The 16,000-nt window shown below is 44.6% G+C and overlaps 1 protein-coding gene across 1 annotated transcript; it reads right to left on the reverse strand.

Annotated features, from left to right (window-relative positions):
* Positions 1-1,377: 1,377 nt before the first annotated feature.
* CUNH9orf131 (chromosome unknown C9orf131 homolog) lies at positions 1,378-11,416 on the reverse strand. The gene is given in 3 exon segments (XM_055302040.1): positions 1,378-1,773; positions 1,776-5,181; positions 5,573-11,416. Coding segments are annotated over 3 exon segments (3,678 nt in total). The 5' UTR covers positions 5,804-11,416; the 3' UTR covers positions 1,378-1,732.
* Positions 11,417-16,000: the final 4,584 nt, after the last annotated feature.

Below are 16,000 nucleotides of genomic sequence, written 5' to 3' on the forward strand. Positions count from 1 at the left end.
TCATGCCCTGGACTGAAGGTGGCACTAAACCGCTGCGCCACCAGGGCTGCCCAAGTTGAAGACCTTTTTAATGGTATTGGTAAAAGTGGACCTATATTTGGGGGTAGAGGTAGTTAGGTTCTCACATCACACCATACTCAAAAAGTAACAATCTAAACATAAATATATTGAAACTGCAAAAGTGCCTGAAGTATCTTAGAAGCCGTAAGGAAAATGTCAGTCGATTTAATTATATAGAAGATTTTCAAGTTTGGTACTGTAAAAGCCATCTTAAAATTCGAAAATAAACTACAGATTGGGAGAAAATATTTGCAGCCTACATAATAGGATAATATCTGTGGCAAGGGATAATCATCCCTTCCAAGATGTTCACATCCTAATCCCTAGAACCTGTGAATATATTATTTTACATGAAAAGGAATTAAAATTTGCAGTTGGAATTTAGATTGCTAACCTTAAGGTAGTTAGACTTTGGGACGCCTGGGTGGCTCAGTGGTTGGGTGTCTTGACTTGGGCGCAGGGTGCGATCCTGGAGTCCTGGGATCAAGTCCTGCATTGGGCTCCCTGCATGGAGCCCACTTCTCCCTCTGCCTATGTCTCTGTCTTTCATGAATAAATGAATAAAATCTTAAAAAAAAAAAAAAGACTTTAAGATAGGCATAGTATCTTGAATTATCCAGATGGACCCAATGTAATTACAGGGGTCCTTAAAAATTGAAGAGGGAGGCAGAAGAGATCAGTGACGTGGAAAAAACTTGCCTTCCTTTTGCTAGCTTTGAAGATGGAGGATAAAGGCCAGTAGCCAAGGAATGTGGGCAGCCTATAGAAGCTGGGAAAGACAAGGAATGAATTCTCAGTGCCTACAGAAACGAATGCTGCCCTGCCAACCTTGATTTCAGCTCCATGGGACATGTCAGACTTCTGACAAATTTGTGTTGTTTTGTGGTAATCTGTTAGGGCAGCAGCAGAAAAGTGGGTAAAGGATATGAATAGGCAATTATAGAAGAAATCCAGATGGTCATTAAACATATGAAAAGGCACTTGTTTTTGTGGTCTTGGGGATGGATGAACTGACCCAGGGAGAGAAAAAGAGGGCTGAGAAGAAATGGTCAGAAGTGTAGGGAACTTGTGGATAAGTGGGCGAAGGGACCAAGAACCAACTGCCTAGCCTCAAACCAATTGTGTTCATGTGAATGGATGTATTTTTCTTCTGTTCACTTGCTGTGAAGTTTTTCTCAAGGGCAACATTGGACTCTGTTCTGGCCTTATAGCTTCACCCTGTATAGTAGGGATGTGTGGACTCCAGGCTAATTATTTGTGAGGGGCTTTTTTTTTTTTTTTTTAAGATTTTATTTATTTATTCATGAGAGACACAGAGAGAGAGAGAGGCAGAGACACAGGCAGAGGGAGAAGCAGGCTCCATGCAGTGAGCCTGATGTGGGACTGGATCCCAGGACCCCAGGAACATGCCCTGGGCTGAAGGCGGGTGCTAAACCACTGAGCCACCCGGGCTGCCCTGTGAAGGGCTTTAAAAGTTTAGCCTGCAGAATCTTGAAAACTCTACTTCTCTGTTCCTGAGGGAATACAGCCATAGCAGAAGTTAATAGGGAACTGACATTACTAGTACCTCAGACTAAAGATGACATGAGAGATACTTGTCTAGTTTAGCTAGTTTATTATTTCCACCCCACAACTGGTTTGGCTTCAGGTCTTGGGTTATGGGGTGTCAGTACTACCAGTCTTTCCTCTTACTGGATTTAGTTGGCAGGGGCCATGGGTACCCAGAAACTTGGCTAACATTCTTTGGAGACTCCTGGTAAGGGGAACCCGAGGTGTGGGGGAAGAGAGATGCTTTTCCATGTGGGCCCAATGGCAGTGCTTACAGTGTTGAGGGGTCAGGATGTCACCAGCTCTCAGCCCTGCCCCTTGCTGAATTTGGGGACCTGCAGCCTTAGAGTGAAGCTGCTGAGGGAAAGCAATGTGTCGAGAGCTCTGGTCCTTATGCTGAGATCTTTGGGAAAGTCTGTTTAAAGGACCTTCCACTGGTCTTCTGGCCTGGGCTGGGTGGCTCTTCCCTGTAACTGTGGATGACCCCAGTCTTGCATCCCCTCTTCTGTGGTCTCCTGCTTTGGGTTTCCTGGGGCTCTCTCTCTTTTTGGCTGAAGATAGGGTTGAAGCCTTGTTCTGTCCATTGCCTGAGGCCGGAACCTCAGGGTTTAAGGGCTCGCTTAGGTCTGGGCCATTCTCACCAGTCTGTATGCGAGCACATGGCCCCTGGGATGAGACCTGGGCCACCATCTTCACCTTCACTCTTTCCTCTTTCTGAGACCCTTGTTCGGCCCTGCCAGACCCTTGTGGCAGAGGCTGGGAAGAAGAGTGGGAGTGATAACAGTGGGAGATCTGGACAGGCTGAGCTACTGTGCTGTGAACTTTTGGGGGATGACAGCTTGAAGAGTGGGGGCACAAATTAGGGGGATTATTCTGCTGTGGGGGGCACGTAGAGAGTCTCCAGGAGCCTGGAGTTGTGGAGCTCAGGGCAGGGGAGCTGCCAAATGATTGACTTGGGTCAGGGGATCTGGAAGCGGGGCTCTGCTGTAGTTTCTTTAGCCTGAGTCCCAACTCTCTACTCCAGTGCCAGGCCTGGATCCCAGAGGTGGAGGGCACCTCTGGGACGGCCTCTCTCTGGGAGGATGGAGTCTCTGCCTTTGCACCTGGGAACAACTCTCTCTTGGGTATGTCAGACTGGTTGGGCTCAATCTTCAGAGCTTTAGCTAAGGTGGGAGGCCAGGGTATTGGATGCAGGAGATCCATTGCTGGAGGGCTGGAGTCCTGGGGGATCCCTCTTGGTTGCACATTCCTCCACACAAACTCAAGGTCAATATGTGGATCTAGTAGAGGAGCAGAGAGAGATCTGGGGGTTGAGGCTGGGAGCTCAGTGGCCCAGCAGTTGTCTCTCTGCTCCACTGCTTTTCCCTTAGGCTTACAGGTACATTGGTCTCTAGGAGTCTCACTTATGTGAGACTTTGACTTAGAGTTTGGAGGTGGACTGGGGTCCCACAGTGGGGACCCAGGAACACAACAGGTTTCTTTCTGCTTGTTCCCCTCAATAGGTTCACACTTAGACAGGGCTCCCAAAGATCTGGTTCCATGTGGGTCTTGGGGTAAGCTGCAAACTGGAAGCTCAGAGGTCCAGGAGTTCTTTCTCCTTTTTATATCCCCATATCTAGCCTCAGAATCAAACAGGACCCCTGTGGGGCTAGCTATGAGGGGCTCCAATATAAGAACTGGGGGTGGGCTGAGGGCCAGAGATGGGGGCTCAGAAATCCAGGAATGCCTAGAATGTTCAATGTCCTTCCATGCAGCTTCTGATCTAGTGAGGCCTCCCATATGATTGATTCTGCGGAATTCTAGAATGGAAGCTAGAGATGGGCTATAGGCAGGGGCTGGGGACTCAGAGGTCCAGAGGTTCTCTCTCTGCCCTCCCAAAGTTTTGGACTCAGACAAGACTTCCTGGGAACTCATTTCTAGGGGTACCAGCAGAGAGGATGAGGGAAGGCTGGGAGAAGAAACTGGGTCTGCAGAGACCCATAGATTATCTTTACTCTGCTTACCTTCCCATGGAGTCTCGGATCTTGGTGGGACACATTCAAGCCTGGTTCCATAGAGCCCTGGGCTGAGGTCTAGGGCTGAGGGCTTAAAGGCCCAAGGGTTTCCTGAATTTTCTCTGTGTCCACATTGGAGCTTATACCTAGGTGAATCTCCCAGAGAACTGCCTCCCTGGGGTTCTGGCAGGGGATCTAGGGGAGGGGAGGGTGATGGCATTGGAGACCTAGAGGTCTGTGGGCTCTCTCTGTGACTCATGGTTTCCCAGAAGTCCTTAGGTGCAGAAAGTCCTCCTTCAGGGATGACTTTCTGGAGTTCTGACAGAGCATCTGGGAGTTGGCAGGGAGCTGTCATTGGAGGCACAAAGGCTTGAGAACTCTCTTTACAAACTGTGGTTCTCCACTGAGTCTTATATCCAGGTGGAGCTCCCAGGGGGCTAGTTCCTTGAGACTTTGTCATGGGGTCTACCGATTGGCAAGGGACCAGGATTGAAGGCTTAGAGATCTGAGGATGCTCTCTTTGTCCTGTGGTTTCCCAGAGGACCTGGGATCCAGGTAGCCCTTCTATTGGGCTGACTTCCTGGAGTTCTGAAAGGGAGGCCAGGGTTGAGCTGGGAGCTGGCTTTGCAGGCGCAGAGGCCTTGGGGTCCTTGTTTTGCTCCATAGCCTTCCATGGGGCCTCAAACCTTGTCAGGAATCCCAGAAGGCTAGAATGATATAGCAGAGAGGCAGAGAGTGAATCTAGAATGTGTTGTTGGAGTCTGGGATTCTGTGGTACATCCCACCAGACCTCAGAGTAGGGGGAGAGCTTGAAGCATCTGGTTCTTTGGAGTTCAGGTTGTAGGTGCAGGATTTGATCCTCAGAGACCCAAGGGACTTCTTTCTGCTGCATAAACCACTGTGTATGTGCCTTAGCACCAGATAGGACTCCCTTGTGGTCCATGGGAAAGGACTTAGGATGAAAGGGTAGCGATGGGACAGAAGGGGAAGGTGGAGGAGAAAATTGCTGAGGATCAAGGGCCATCCCTTCCATATCTTCTGTAGTATGGATTTCACGGGTAGGAGGCTGAGTTGGGGAGCAGTACTGGGGAAGCAGACGGTTGGATCTAGGCAGGAAGGCAAGCTTGTTGAAGAAGGCAGAAGGACCAACAGACAACTTTAGGGGAGAGGGGCCACCTGAGCTCAGCAAGATGGCCTCCAAGGACTCACTATGCAGAGAGGGGAGACCCCAGAAGAACTGGCTTTTTCTCTGATGTAGACAGTTTCCTGATGCTGTTTTGTGCCTCATAGGCAGGTTGGTCAGGATCTGAAAGGTGGGGAAGGATCTGGAAGGGCTTGGGGTGCGTGTATGTACTTGCTTTGGTGTCCGTATGGCTTTTTGGAGGTCCTCAGGACCACAAGGTGGTTGAGATGGGGCTGTGGTGGCTTCTTCTCCAAGGGGAACTTCTTTGGGAAGAGAACATGGCTTCAGTGGATCCAGAGACACATCCTCTTCTTCCTCCTCTTCTTCCTCTTCCTCCTCTGACTTCTGCTTCCATAAGTGATCAAGGAAAGCCACATGGTACAGAAGTGGTAGGCTCTGAGTAGTAGAAAAAGATACTTCAGGCATGAAACCTTTCAAAGACACAAAGTGTGTCATGAAGCCCTCAATCTTTTTTCCAAATTCAGAGGGAAGTTACTCACCTGCTCCGTATCTGTAGCCAATAGTCACTTATGCATCTGATGTCAATGGCCATTACCCAGCCCATATTTGGAGATCCGCATTACCTTACATAACTACATCTAGGGTCAGTAATTACCTACCTGTCTTCAAATATGGTATCAATAGTCATCATCCAGCCTCACAGGTAAGACTTAGAGTCATTCACCTGGGTAATTGGCTTCTAGTCATTCCATATCAGTGATTTTTCACCTGAACTCAAATGTGGTATCAATAGTTATTCACCCAGCTGTATATCCATGTCACCCACCTTGCTTTGCATCATGTCCCCAGAGTACCAGAGTTGAAGCTGTCGCCAGCTCCCAAGTTGCCACCACCTCCGAATCTGCCAAATCATGAACAAGAATAGTGTCACCAGATTCCCTGGACTCTGGAGGCAGCTGCTGCCACAGTGTCTGCAGGCCAGGGCATGGGTCAACTGGCTCCAAAGAAGCCCCATGTCCCCTTCAGTCCCAAGCAGGCCTTCTATCAGCCATTCCATTTTCCTCAGCCTAGTGGCAGTTTATCCCGAGGTCATCACTGCATCACAGAACAAAGAACTCCCATCCCCCACATGCCTAACAGCCTTTTCCCTGAATTTAGAGTAAAAAAATTGCCTGTACCAGGCAACTAATACTTCATAACACTGAAACCTGAGTGATCTCTTTTGTCTTTGTCTGGCCAAAGCCAGAATTATGCTTCAGGCCTTGTCATTAAGGACATGGATTCTAGCATCAAACTGCTTTATTCAAATCCTACCTCTGCCACTTCCTATCTGTGAAATCTCAAACTAATTAATCTTCTAGGGCCTCAATTTTCTCACCTGTAAAATTGGAGTGATATTATTACTTACCACATAGAATTGTTTTGAGTATTAAATGAACAAATTCATATGATTAGGATAGTATATAATATATGCTATATTAAAAAATTATTTCTTGGGATGCCTGGGTGGCTCTGGTTGAGCATTTGCCTTTGGGGCAGGTCGTGGTCCCAGGGTCCTGGGACAGAGTCCCTCATTGGGCTCCCCACAGGGAGCCTGCTTCTTCCTCTGCCTTATGTCTCTTCCTCTCTGTCTCTCACGAATAAATAAATAAAATCTTAAAAAAATATATTTCTTTTGGGGCAATTGGGTGGTTCAGTTGGTTAAGTGGCTGACTCTTGGTTTCAGCTCAAGTCATGGTATTGGGGTCCTGGAATCAAGTCTTGCATTGAGCTCCACACTCAGCAGGGAGTCTACTTGTCTCCCTCTCCCTCTGCCCCTCCCCCCATGCTCTTTTGTTTGCTCTAAAATAAATAAATCTTTTTAAAAATTGTTTAAGGTTCCTAATTACAAGACTTGTTCCATCTTTAATATATGGAGTCTGTTCTCACCCTCCCCCCCTTTTAAATCTCATTTCAGCTATGAACTGTCTTATTTGACTTTAGGTTGCTTGAGATCTTTTTGGCAAGCATTAATGTTAAAGTTGACAAATTAAATGCACTTGAGTATATTTTTCCTCATTTCCCCCTTTTCTCCTAAAACTACCACTCTGTTCCACATGGACTCTTTCAGGGACAACTTTAATCTCTGCCTTCCCAGTACATTTTAATGCCTCTCTTCTCACCTCACCCCCATCAAAGGCCAGTTTAGGTCTGATTGAGCACTGAGCTGAAATTAAGATTTGGGTTCTCTAACTCTAAGCTATGTGATTTTTTTAAAGATTTTATTTATTTATTTATTTATTTATTTATTTATTTATTTATATCTTATAAATTTATTTTTTATTGGTGTTCAATTTGCCAATATATAGAATAACACCCAGTGCTCATCCCGTCAAGTGCCCACCTCAGTGCCCGCCACCAAGTCACCCTCACCCCCTGCTCACCTCCCCTTCCACCACCCCTAGTTCGTTTCCCAGAGTTAGGAGTCTCTCATGTTCTGTCTCCCTTTCTGATATTTCCCACTCATTTTCTCTCCTTTCCCCTTTATCCCCTTTCACTATATTTATATTCCCCAAATGAATGAGACCATATAATGTTTGTCCTTCTCCGATTGACTTATTTCACTCAGCATAATACCCTCCAGTCCCATCCATGTCGAAGCAAATGGTGGGTATTTGTCATTTCTAATGGCTGAGTAATATTCCATTGTATACATAAACCACATCTTTATCCATTCATCTTTCAATGGACACCGAGGCTCCTTCCACAGTTGGGCTATCGTGGACATTGCTGCTAGAAACATCGGGGTGCAGGTGTCCCGGCCTTTCATTGCATCTGTATCTTTGGGGTAAATCCCCAGCAGTGCCATTGCTGGGTTGTAGGGCAGATCTATTTTTAACTCTTTGAGGAACCTCCACACAGTTTTCCACAGTGGCTGCACCAGGTCACATTCCCATCAACAGTGCAGGAGGGTTCCCCTTTTTACACATCCTCTCCAACATTTGTGGTTTCGTGCCTTGTTAATTTTCCCCATTCTCACTGGTGTGAGGTGGTATCTCATTGTGGTTTTGATTTGTATTTCCCTGATGGCAAGTGATGCAGAGCATTTTCTTATGTGCTTGTTGGCCATGTCTATGTCTTCCTCTGTGAGATTTCTGTTCATGTCTTTTGCCCATTTCATGGTTGGATTGTTTGTTTCTTTGGTGTTGAGTTCAGTAAGTTCTTTATAGATCTTGGAAACTAGCCCTTTATCTGACACGTCATTTGCAAATATCTTCTCCCATTCTGTAGGTTGTCTTTGAGTTTTGTTGATGGTATCTTTTGCTGTGCAAAAGCTTCTTATCTTGATGAAGTCCCAATAGTTCATTTTTGCTTTTGCGCAGAGACACAGGCAGAGGGAGAAGCAGGCTCCATGCAGGGACCCTGATGTGGGACTTGATCCCGGGTCTCAAGGATCAGGCCCTGGGCTGAAGCCGGCGCTAAACTGCTGAGCCACCCAGGCCACCCTAAGCTATGTGATTTCAGGCCAGAAAGATTTCTCCCCTACGTATCGTGGGTTGGACTTGATTTATTTATTTATTCATTCATTCAACATGTATTTATTGAGTACCTACTATGGATCAGATATTGTGCTCAGTCTTGAGGAGATAGAAATAAGACAGTCTCTGCAGTAAATAGGTCTCATTTCAGTAGGGTGAAAACAGCTAAGTAATAGACAAAATAGAAATATGCATGGGGTACTATGGGATAAGAGGAGGATATCTAACTAGCCCAGGGAAGGGGTTTGCTTCTCAGGGGCTGCTTTTTATTTTTATTTATTTTTTTAAAGGTTTTATTTATTTATTCACAAGAGACACACACACACAGAGAGAGAGAGAGGCAGAGACACAGGCAGAGGGAGAAGTAGGCTCCATGCAGGGAGCCTGACGTGGGACTCGATCCTGGGTTCCCAGGATCACACCCTGGACTGTAGGCGGCGCTAGACTGCTGAGCCACCTGGGCTGCCCAGGGGCTGCTTTTTAGAGGAGATGATTAATGCTTGGTTTGAGGAACCAAGAAAATGAAAGCATAAGGAGCAAGAGAAAGACGATTCAAGCAGGAGGAACAGCCTGTATTAGGTGCTAGGGCAGAGAAAGCACGTATCATTAGGGAAACTGAAGGCATTTCAATGTATGGGGGTTGGGGAAGTGGTAAAAGATGGATCTGGAAAGATAAGTTCACCGGGGCCCCTCAATATCAATCTAAGAAACTGAAATTTACCCTGAAGATGATGGAAGTCATTGAAAAGTTTTGAGCAGGAAAGTGACAAGATTAAGTTTGTATCTTGGAAAGAACACTGGCTCTAGTGAGGGCAAAGAGATTGAGGTGAGAGATTAGTTAGGGAATTCTTGCTTTAGTTTAGGCAAAACAAAAGATGAGGCCTAAACCAAGACAGTGATGGTAAGAATGGAGAATAATTAATTCTACCAGAATACCAAAGATATAATTGGTTAGGCTTCATTACCAGTGGGATAGAGGAGTATGGGAATTGAGAATGACTCTAGGGTTTCTAACTTAGGAAACAGGGTGTATATATTAGCGCCATTTTACTGAGATAGAGAACACAGACCTGGGAACCAATTTATGGGTGGGGGGAGGTAATGAGCTCCATTTAGACATTTGTATTTGAGGTTTCTGTGACAACGAAAAACTAGGTAGGAGGCAATTAGATATGTGGATCTGAAGCTTGGAAGAACAGTCTATGGTGGAGATGTAAAATTTTATAGCTAGTAGCATATATGTAGCAGCTGAAACTATAAAAGGGCTTAAAATGATGTACTGATATGTAATATTTGGCTCGATGTGGCCAGCATTAAAAACTGGAGTAGCCAACACTGTAAAACTAGTAGATTGTACATAATAGTATTTTAAGTTTAAAACCTGGCAGTACTAGACTCTCATTTCCACAAAATAAGAGCTAAGTAGCAGTGGCTCCCCTTGTAGTGTACATGTGCCCTTCAGTTCACCATGGTTCTTACCATGTTCTCAACATTAATACCAAGCCTAAGGCTAGTTGTGGTTTATCATTGTGCCTATGATTTTGTTTTCTTATACTTGTCCACTTTTACTCATTTGTATTACCTGCCTGGTATTTGAGGTAGCAATACCTCTGGATGAAGAAGGTAAGTTGAATCCTAATAGGAAACAGGGAAAAGAATGTTGAATACCTATATACTTATATTTATGGTAGATATTTTACCAAGCTATTAATTGTTGTCTTCTACTCCTTGCCAAAGGAGACATCTGGTAGGATAAAAAGGTAACTTAGCTCTCCTCTCCTCCAGGAATTCTAGATTTCTTGTCTCATGGAATTGGTAATAGAGTTTATGTTTTCTAGTCCCAAATCAAAGTTTCAAGATACCTGGTCTACAACCTTATCCAGGCTTTTGTGTGGGAGGGGAATTTAATTTAGCTAGGTGTTCTTGAGAAGAAGTTGGAAGATGATTGAAAGAAGCAATGCCAAGGATAAAAGTGTGTCTAGGAATTTGAGAAAAGGGATATAGCAATGGGTTCCATGAGTGTTAGGGTCTGTACAGAAGAGGCAGCAGGACTTTTTTTTTTTTTTCCAGCAAGACTTCTAATGGGGAGAACCTATTTAATGGTTAGAGCACTATAGATCCAGCCACAGTCTTGGGAACTGCTGCAAAAATGCTGGTGTGCAGAGATGCTGTGGAGCCACCTGCCTTTGAATAGACCATATGCATTTATACGATGCACATCCCAGTGGCAACCATGATAGACTTAAGACCAGAGGTTATTTTCTAAGTGTTTTGGGTTTTTTTGGGGGTGGGTGGAGAGTTGTTTTGTTGGTCAATGTATATCATTCTAAAGAAGAAAAAAGCTCCCTCCTGCCACATCATGATTTAATATTGGACATCTTCCAACACTAGTAAATGAGATTTTTGAATCAGATTTAATTTAGAAAAATTAAGTAATGTGATGTATCTTGTTCTTCAGTGTTGTGGAACAAATTTATACTCCAACATTTATAACTCAATTTAATCTTTACAACTCTTTGAAGTAGGTATTGCTACTTTTTTCACATAAATGGAAACTGAGGCACAGAGAAGTTAATATATATTATATATTAATATATTAATACATATAAATTATTAATTTATATGCACACACACACAGAGCTATCCCAGAAGGCAGGGCCAGCGTTTGAGAACCCTTGCATTGTGATGAATTATTTGGATATGAGTGACAGAAAATAAAATCCAACAGGTATAAGCAAAACGTGTATATATGGACTCATATCTCAATAGTCCAGGATTAGGGCTGGTTGGCTTGAGGTAGTAGGGTTGATTCGGGGACTCATTCCAATGTCATCAGGATTCAATTTCTATTTCTTGGCTCTCTTCTGTGCTGACTTTATTCTCAGGTTTTGTGTCCTAGCAGGTTCAAGTGAAGCCGAAAATGTGGTGTTGTTCTGACAACATTGTGCTTATGGATTCTAGTTGGTCGTGAATCTATCCCTGAACTCCTGAACTGCTCACAGGTCAGAGTCATACTGTACTTGCACATGGACTGAGACTCAAGAAGCCCGGATTTGGTGGTAGTCCCTTCACAGGAAATAGACATGCTGTTTTCAGAAAAGTGTATGCATATTTATTATGTATCAAAACAAAATAAAACAAAATAGATGTCCACTATGGCTCTCTCTAACTTCTCCATTCTGTTTTCTGGCTCAGCCATGCCATTTCCATTTTAGGATCTAAGACTTAAGTTGAAGTGTAATCGCAGATCCTCTGAAGATTGGGGAAGGGGCTGGATGGACCCAGGGCAGCATCTTAAAGAGGGGGAATCTATGGGATATCTAAACATCTGAGTGTATAGCCCATTTAGTGACTCTCAATTCCTAGACCTTTTCATCTTAGAGTCCTTTACCTTGGCTCCAATCCAGCTATGGCCATATCCGAAGCCTCATCATTAGGAACTGTTCTGTCTTCTGAAATAGTTTGGCATCCCACCCTCTGACTTCAACCTCTAGATTTGTCCAAGAGATGCCAGTTCTTCAGCCTTGTTAGGACATCTATTCCACTTTCTCCTTGTCCATCAACAACCTCTTGCCTTCATTTCCTCCTTCTCTATGCTAGACTTCAAGGTCCATCACTTAATCAGATCCTAAACACTTCTCAGTTCTTCCTTTCATCATTTTTACCTGGCAAAATCCCAATTCTGCCTCTAAGACCTGCCTTTAGGAAGCGACTCAGCCCTATTGGATAAAATCATATGCGTTGATGTCACTGTTAATTAATTCATGGTCTACAATTAATGGTCAGCTCCTCTATCACTTGAAAAGCATTTATTCACACATTCCATTTATTAAGTTTGTACTATGTGCTAGGCACTGAAATAACTAACCACATGAGTACCTACTGACTACCTGAGAGAATCTACTTTAGAGAATAACACACATAGTCATTAAAAATGATGGTTAGGGGGCAGCCCTTGTGGCGCAGTGGTTTAGCGCTGCCTGCAGCCCGGGGTGTGATCCTGGAGACGCAGGATTGAGTCCCAAGTCGGGCTCCCTGCATGGAGCCTGCTTCTCCCTCTGCCTGTGTCTCTGCCTCTCTCTCTCTCTGAATGAATGAATGAATAAATAAATAAATAAATAAATAAATAAATAAATAAATAAATCTTTTTAAAAAAAGATGGTTAGGAAGGGTGTTCAGTGTGTAGAAAAGGTTTACACTAAAATATTAACTGCTTTCCTACCTGTTCTAAATACTTGGAATACATGAGTATTCAAGACAGGCAAAATTCCCTGGAGCTTACTGCATTTATTCCTTAAAAACTCTCCCATCCTACTCAAAATCAGTTCAAACTTTTTCACTTTCTTCAACTTCTCTTGCCCCTGCTCCTAGCAGATGTGCCAGATCTCCACTTTTCAAAGGAACCAGAAGCCATCATATGGAACTTTTCATCATTAAAAACTCTTGCGTTCAGTCCTCTTTCTGCTACGTGAAAGTGGCCCTCTGAGAGTCCTTCCTTCACCTTCCTAAGCTAGGATGGTTGCTCTTATTCTCCCCTCCCTCACCGACACTGTCCACACCAGATTGTAACTAGTGCTTTAAATATCTGAGGGCAGAGATCTTGCCTACCCAGCCCACTGCTTTAACCCTAGGAGTGGCCTAATAGTATTTGGTTAGGGCAGGATTTCTTGGAGTGGCTCCGCCTAGGGCCTCCTCTGGGGCTTCCGAACTCTCCTCAGGCTTCCTAGTAGCTATCTCTTGAGGCATCACCTTCAGGCTGGACGCTTCCCGTCTGATCAGCCTCCATGGCTTGCGTGAGAGGTGAACGGGGCAGTGAAGCTCACAGCCGAGATACTGGTGGGATTCTTCCCACGCCCCAGGCGCTCCCCGCCGCGGGATTACCCCACCTGGACTTCAGGTGAGGCCTCTGGGTCCGGCGGCTGCGCGGAGGACCCGCCGGGGTGGGAGCGTCGAGGCGTGGCCTCCGCAGCGTCTTCACCTTCACTCCCAACTCGCAAGCCGCCTCAGTCTCCTTTCCCCTTCCCTTCTCTTTGCCCTCCGGTCCCCGCCTCCTCGTTACGGAAGTCTTGGTAAGGGCCCCGCCAGCAGCCCAGCCCCACTAGCCTAGCCACGTGGACATGGTCTGGTCCAGTGTCCCTGATAGGCCGGTGTCCTGAAAATGTCTGGACTCGTCAGGGGACAGTGGGACCTCAAGGAGCCACTCCTCCAGGAGAGGTCATTTTCTCAAGCTACTCTTGGTTCAGACTCATCCACGCGAGGGATGATGCCGGTCCTGGCCCCAGGCAAGTTGTTTCAGAGGAGATGAAGGGAGCTGTGAGGCCACGTGGGGGTGTCAGTGGGAAGGATGGGAAGGAGCCAGGCACCCGCCCATTATGGCAGAGTGTCTGGAGGCCTGGGGTGGGGCGCACTCATGGAGGCGCAGAGGCAGACCCGGGATCCCTTCTGTGGAGGCCCACCATGGAGAAGCCTCTAGCAGACAAGCAAGATCTGGGGTGCCTGGCTAGCTCGTCGTTAGAGTATTCGACTCTTGATCTTGGGATTGGGAATTAGGAGCCCCACGTTGGGTGCAGAGGCTCCTTAAATAATTTTTTTTTAAAGGAAAATCTGAGGCATCTGCCTTCAAATTCCAGGTATTGATACTTTACTGCATTTCTTGAGGGGCTACTATATGTCTGGTCTTGGGTTTGATAGGAACTTTAGCTATATTCTCATTAGAAGTAGGAAGAAATATTGCTGTCTTTTTTTTTAACAGTTGTTCTGATTATGCTGGTATTATATACTGACCTTAGAAGATATGAAAAACTAGGGGATCCCTGGGTGGCACAGCGGTTTGGCGCCTGCCTTTGGCCCAGGGCGCGATCCTGGAGACCTGGGATCGAGTCCCACGTCGGGCTCCCGGTGCATGGAGCCTGATTCTCCCTCTGCCTATGTCTCTGCCCCCCCCCCCCCGTGACTATCATAAAAAAAAAGGAAGATATGAAAAACTAGAAGAATCCCGTAGAATTTCGATCTCAAAATAATTTCCATAGCGTTTTGACATATTTCTTTCCAGACTTTACTATTTATTGCTATTCATTCATTCATTATTAGTCAATTTTTATATTGACTAAATAAATATAAGTTTTTGTAAGGTAGGAAAGCAGTTAATATTTTAGTGTAAACCTTTTCTACACACTGTACACTTTTCCTAACCATCATTTTTAATGACTATGTGTGTTATTCTCTAAAGTAGATTCTCTTAGGTAGTCAGAAGGCACTCATGTGGTTAGTTATTTCAGAACTGACTTCTATGGGCTTCAGTCTAGTAAATTCCAGTTGCTTGCTAAACATTCCCAAGCTCAATTTCCCACAGGTATGCCAAGCCTATCATTTTGTAACTACATCATTTTCTCCTTCTGTTCCAATCTGCTCTTCCTGTTGTGTTCCCTAAAGCAATCAGTATCACCTACTCACCCAGGCAAGAAACGGGATCCATTCTACACTGCTCCCCCTTTATTTTTTCCAACTTTTGCTAATTTTATCTGCTGTTTCTTAATCTGTCTCTCTGCTCCATTCTTATTTTCACCCTGTTAGGTCGGGCTGTCATCATTTCTCCCACAAACTGTGCAGTTTCCTCCTAGCTGATCTCCATTCCTCCAGCTTTGTCCATCTTAAATCCTCTCCCCTCATTACTCCTAAAGCAATCTACCTAAGACAAAAATGACCATGGTATCACGCTCTTTAAAATCCTTCAATGAGGCCATATTTCCTACATGGTATAGAGAACCCTCCATCTACAGATCTCTCTCTACTTCTTTAACCTATCTTGCCATTACCTACTTGCATTTGTTGTTCTAATAACAGAGGAATGTTTGTAGTTTCCCCTCAGCCCCCTGTGCTCTTAATTGCTTTCAAATCTTTGCCCATCAGGATTCTGATTTCTCTATCTAGAATGCCCTCACCACTTTTTTATACCTGGCTAATTCTTAAGTGTCCTTCTGTCCTAATTCAGGCATCATCTTCTTGGGTTAACCACCCTGAAGGTCCAGGTTGGACTAAATGTCCCTTCTCTCTGTTCTACATAGTGATTATCTCTGTCTCTTCAGTTAAAACATCCTTAACATACTTTAAATCTATTTACTTGGTGTATTTTTTCTTATAATTTCAGTATCTGCAGTCTGAACATCTTATTTTTCTGTTTTTAATTTCTGTAGACTTTTGCTTATGGAGGTCTGATTCCTTGTATGTTTGATATGCATATTATTAGGAGCTTGTATTTGGTTACATTTTAACTTTGTGAATCTTGAAGAGCCTGGATTGGGGTGATTTGTTTTGGTTTCTCCTCGGTGTTAGGGGACACTACCAACCTAGAACTGTTTCTATTTATTTCTAGTATTGGGATTTCTCAGTCTGTGAGCATGGTATAAATTCAAATCCCAGGACTGCATGAGACTAGGACTATGATTATAAATTATTAGGGAAAAATATTAACATTAATGTTGTTAGTCTTTCCACTCAGTTTTGCTAATTTTCTCTATTTTTCAAATTGGTCCCTCCTCCCAATTCTTTTTTTTTATTTTTTTTTATTTTTTATTTTTTATTTTTTAATAAATTAATTTTTATTGGTGTTCAATTTACCAACATACAGAATAACACCCAGTGCTCATCCCGTCAAGTGTCCCCCTCAGTGCCCATCACCCATTCACCCCCACCCCCTGCCCTCCTCCCCCTCCACCACCCCTAGTTCGTTTCCCAGA

This window comes from Nyctereutes procyonoides, unplaced genomic scaffold (genome assembly GCF_905146905.1).
Source record: "Nyctereutes procyonoides isolate TBG_1078 unplaced genomic scaffold, NYPRO_anot_genome, whole genome shotgun sequence".
Taxonomy (NCBI): Eukaryota; Metazoa; Chordata; class Mammalia; order Carnivora; family Canidae; genus Nyctereutes; species Nyctereutes procyonoides.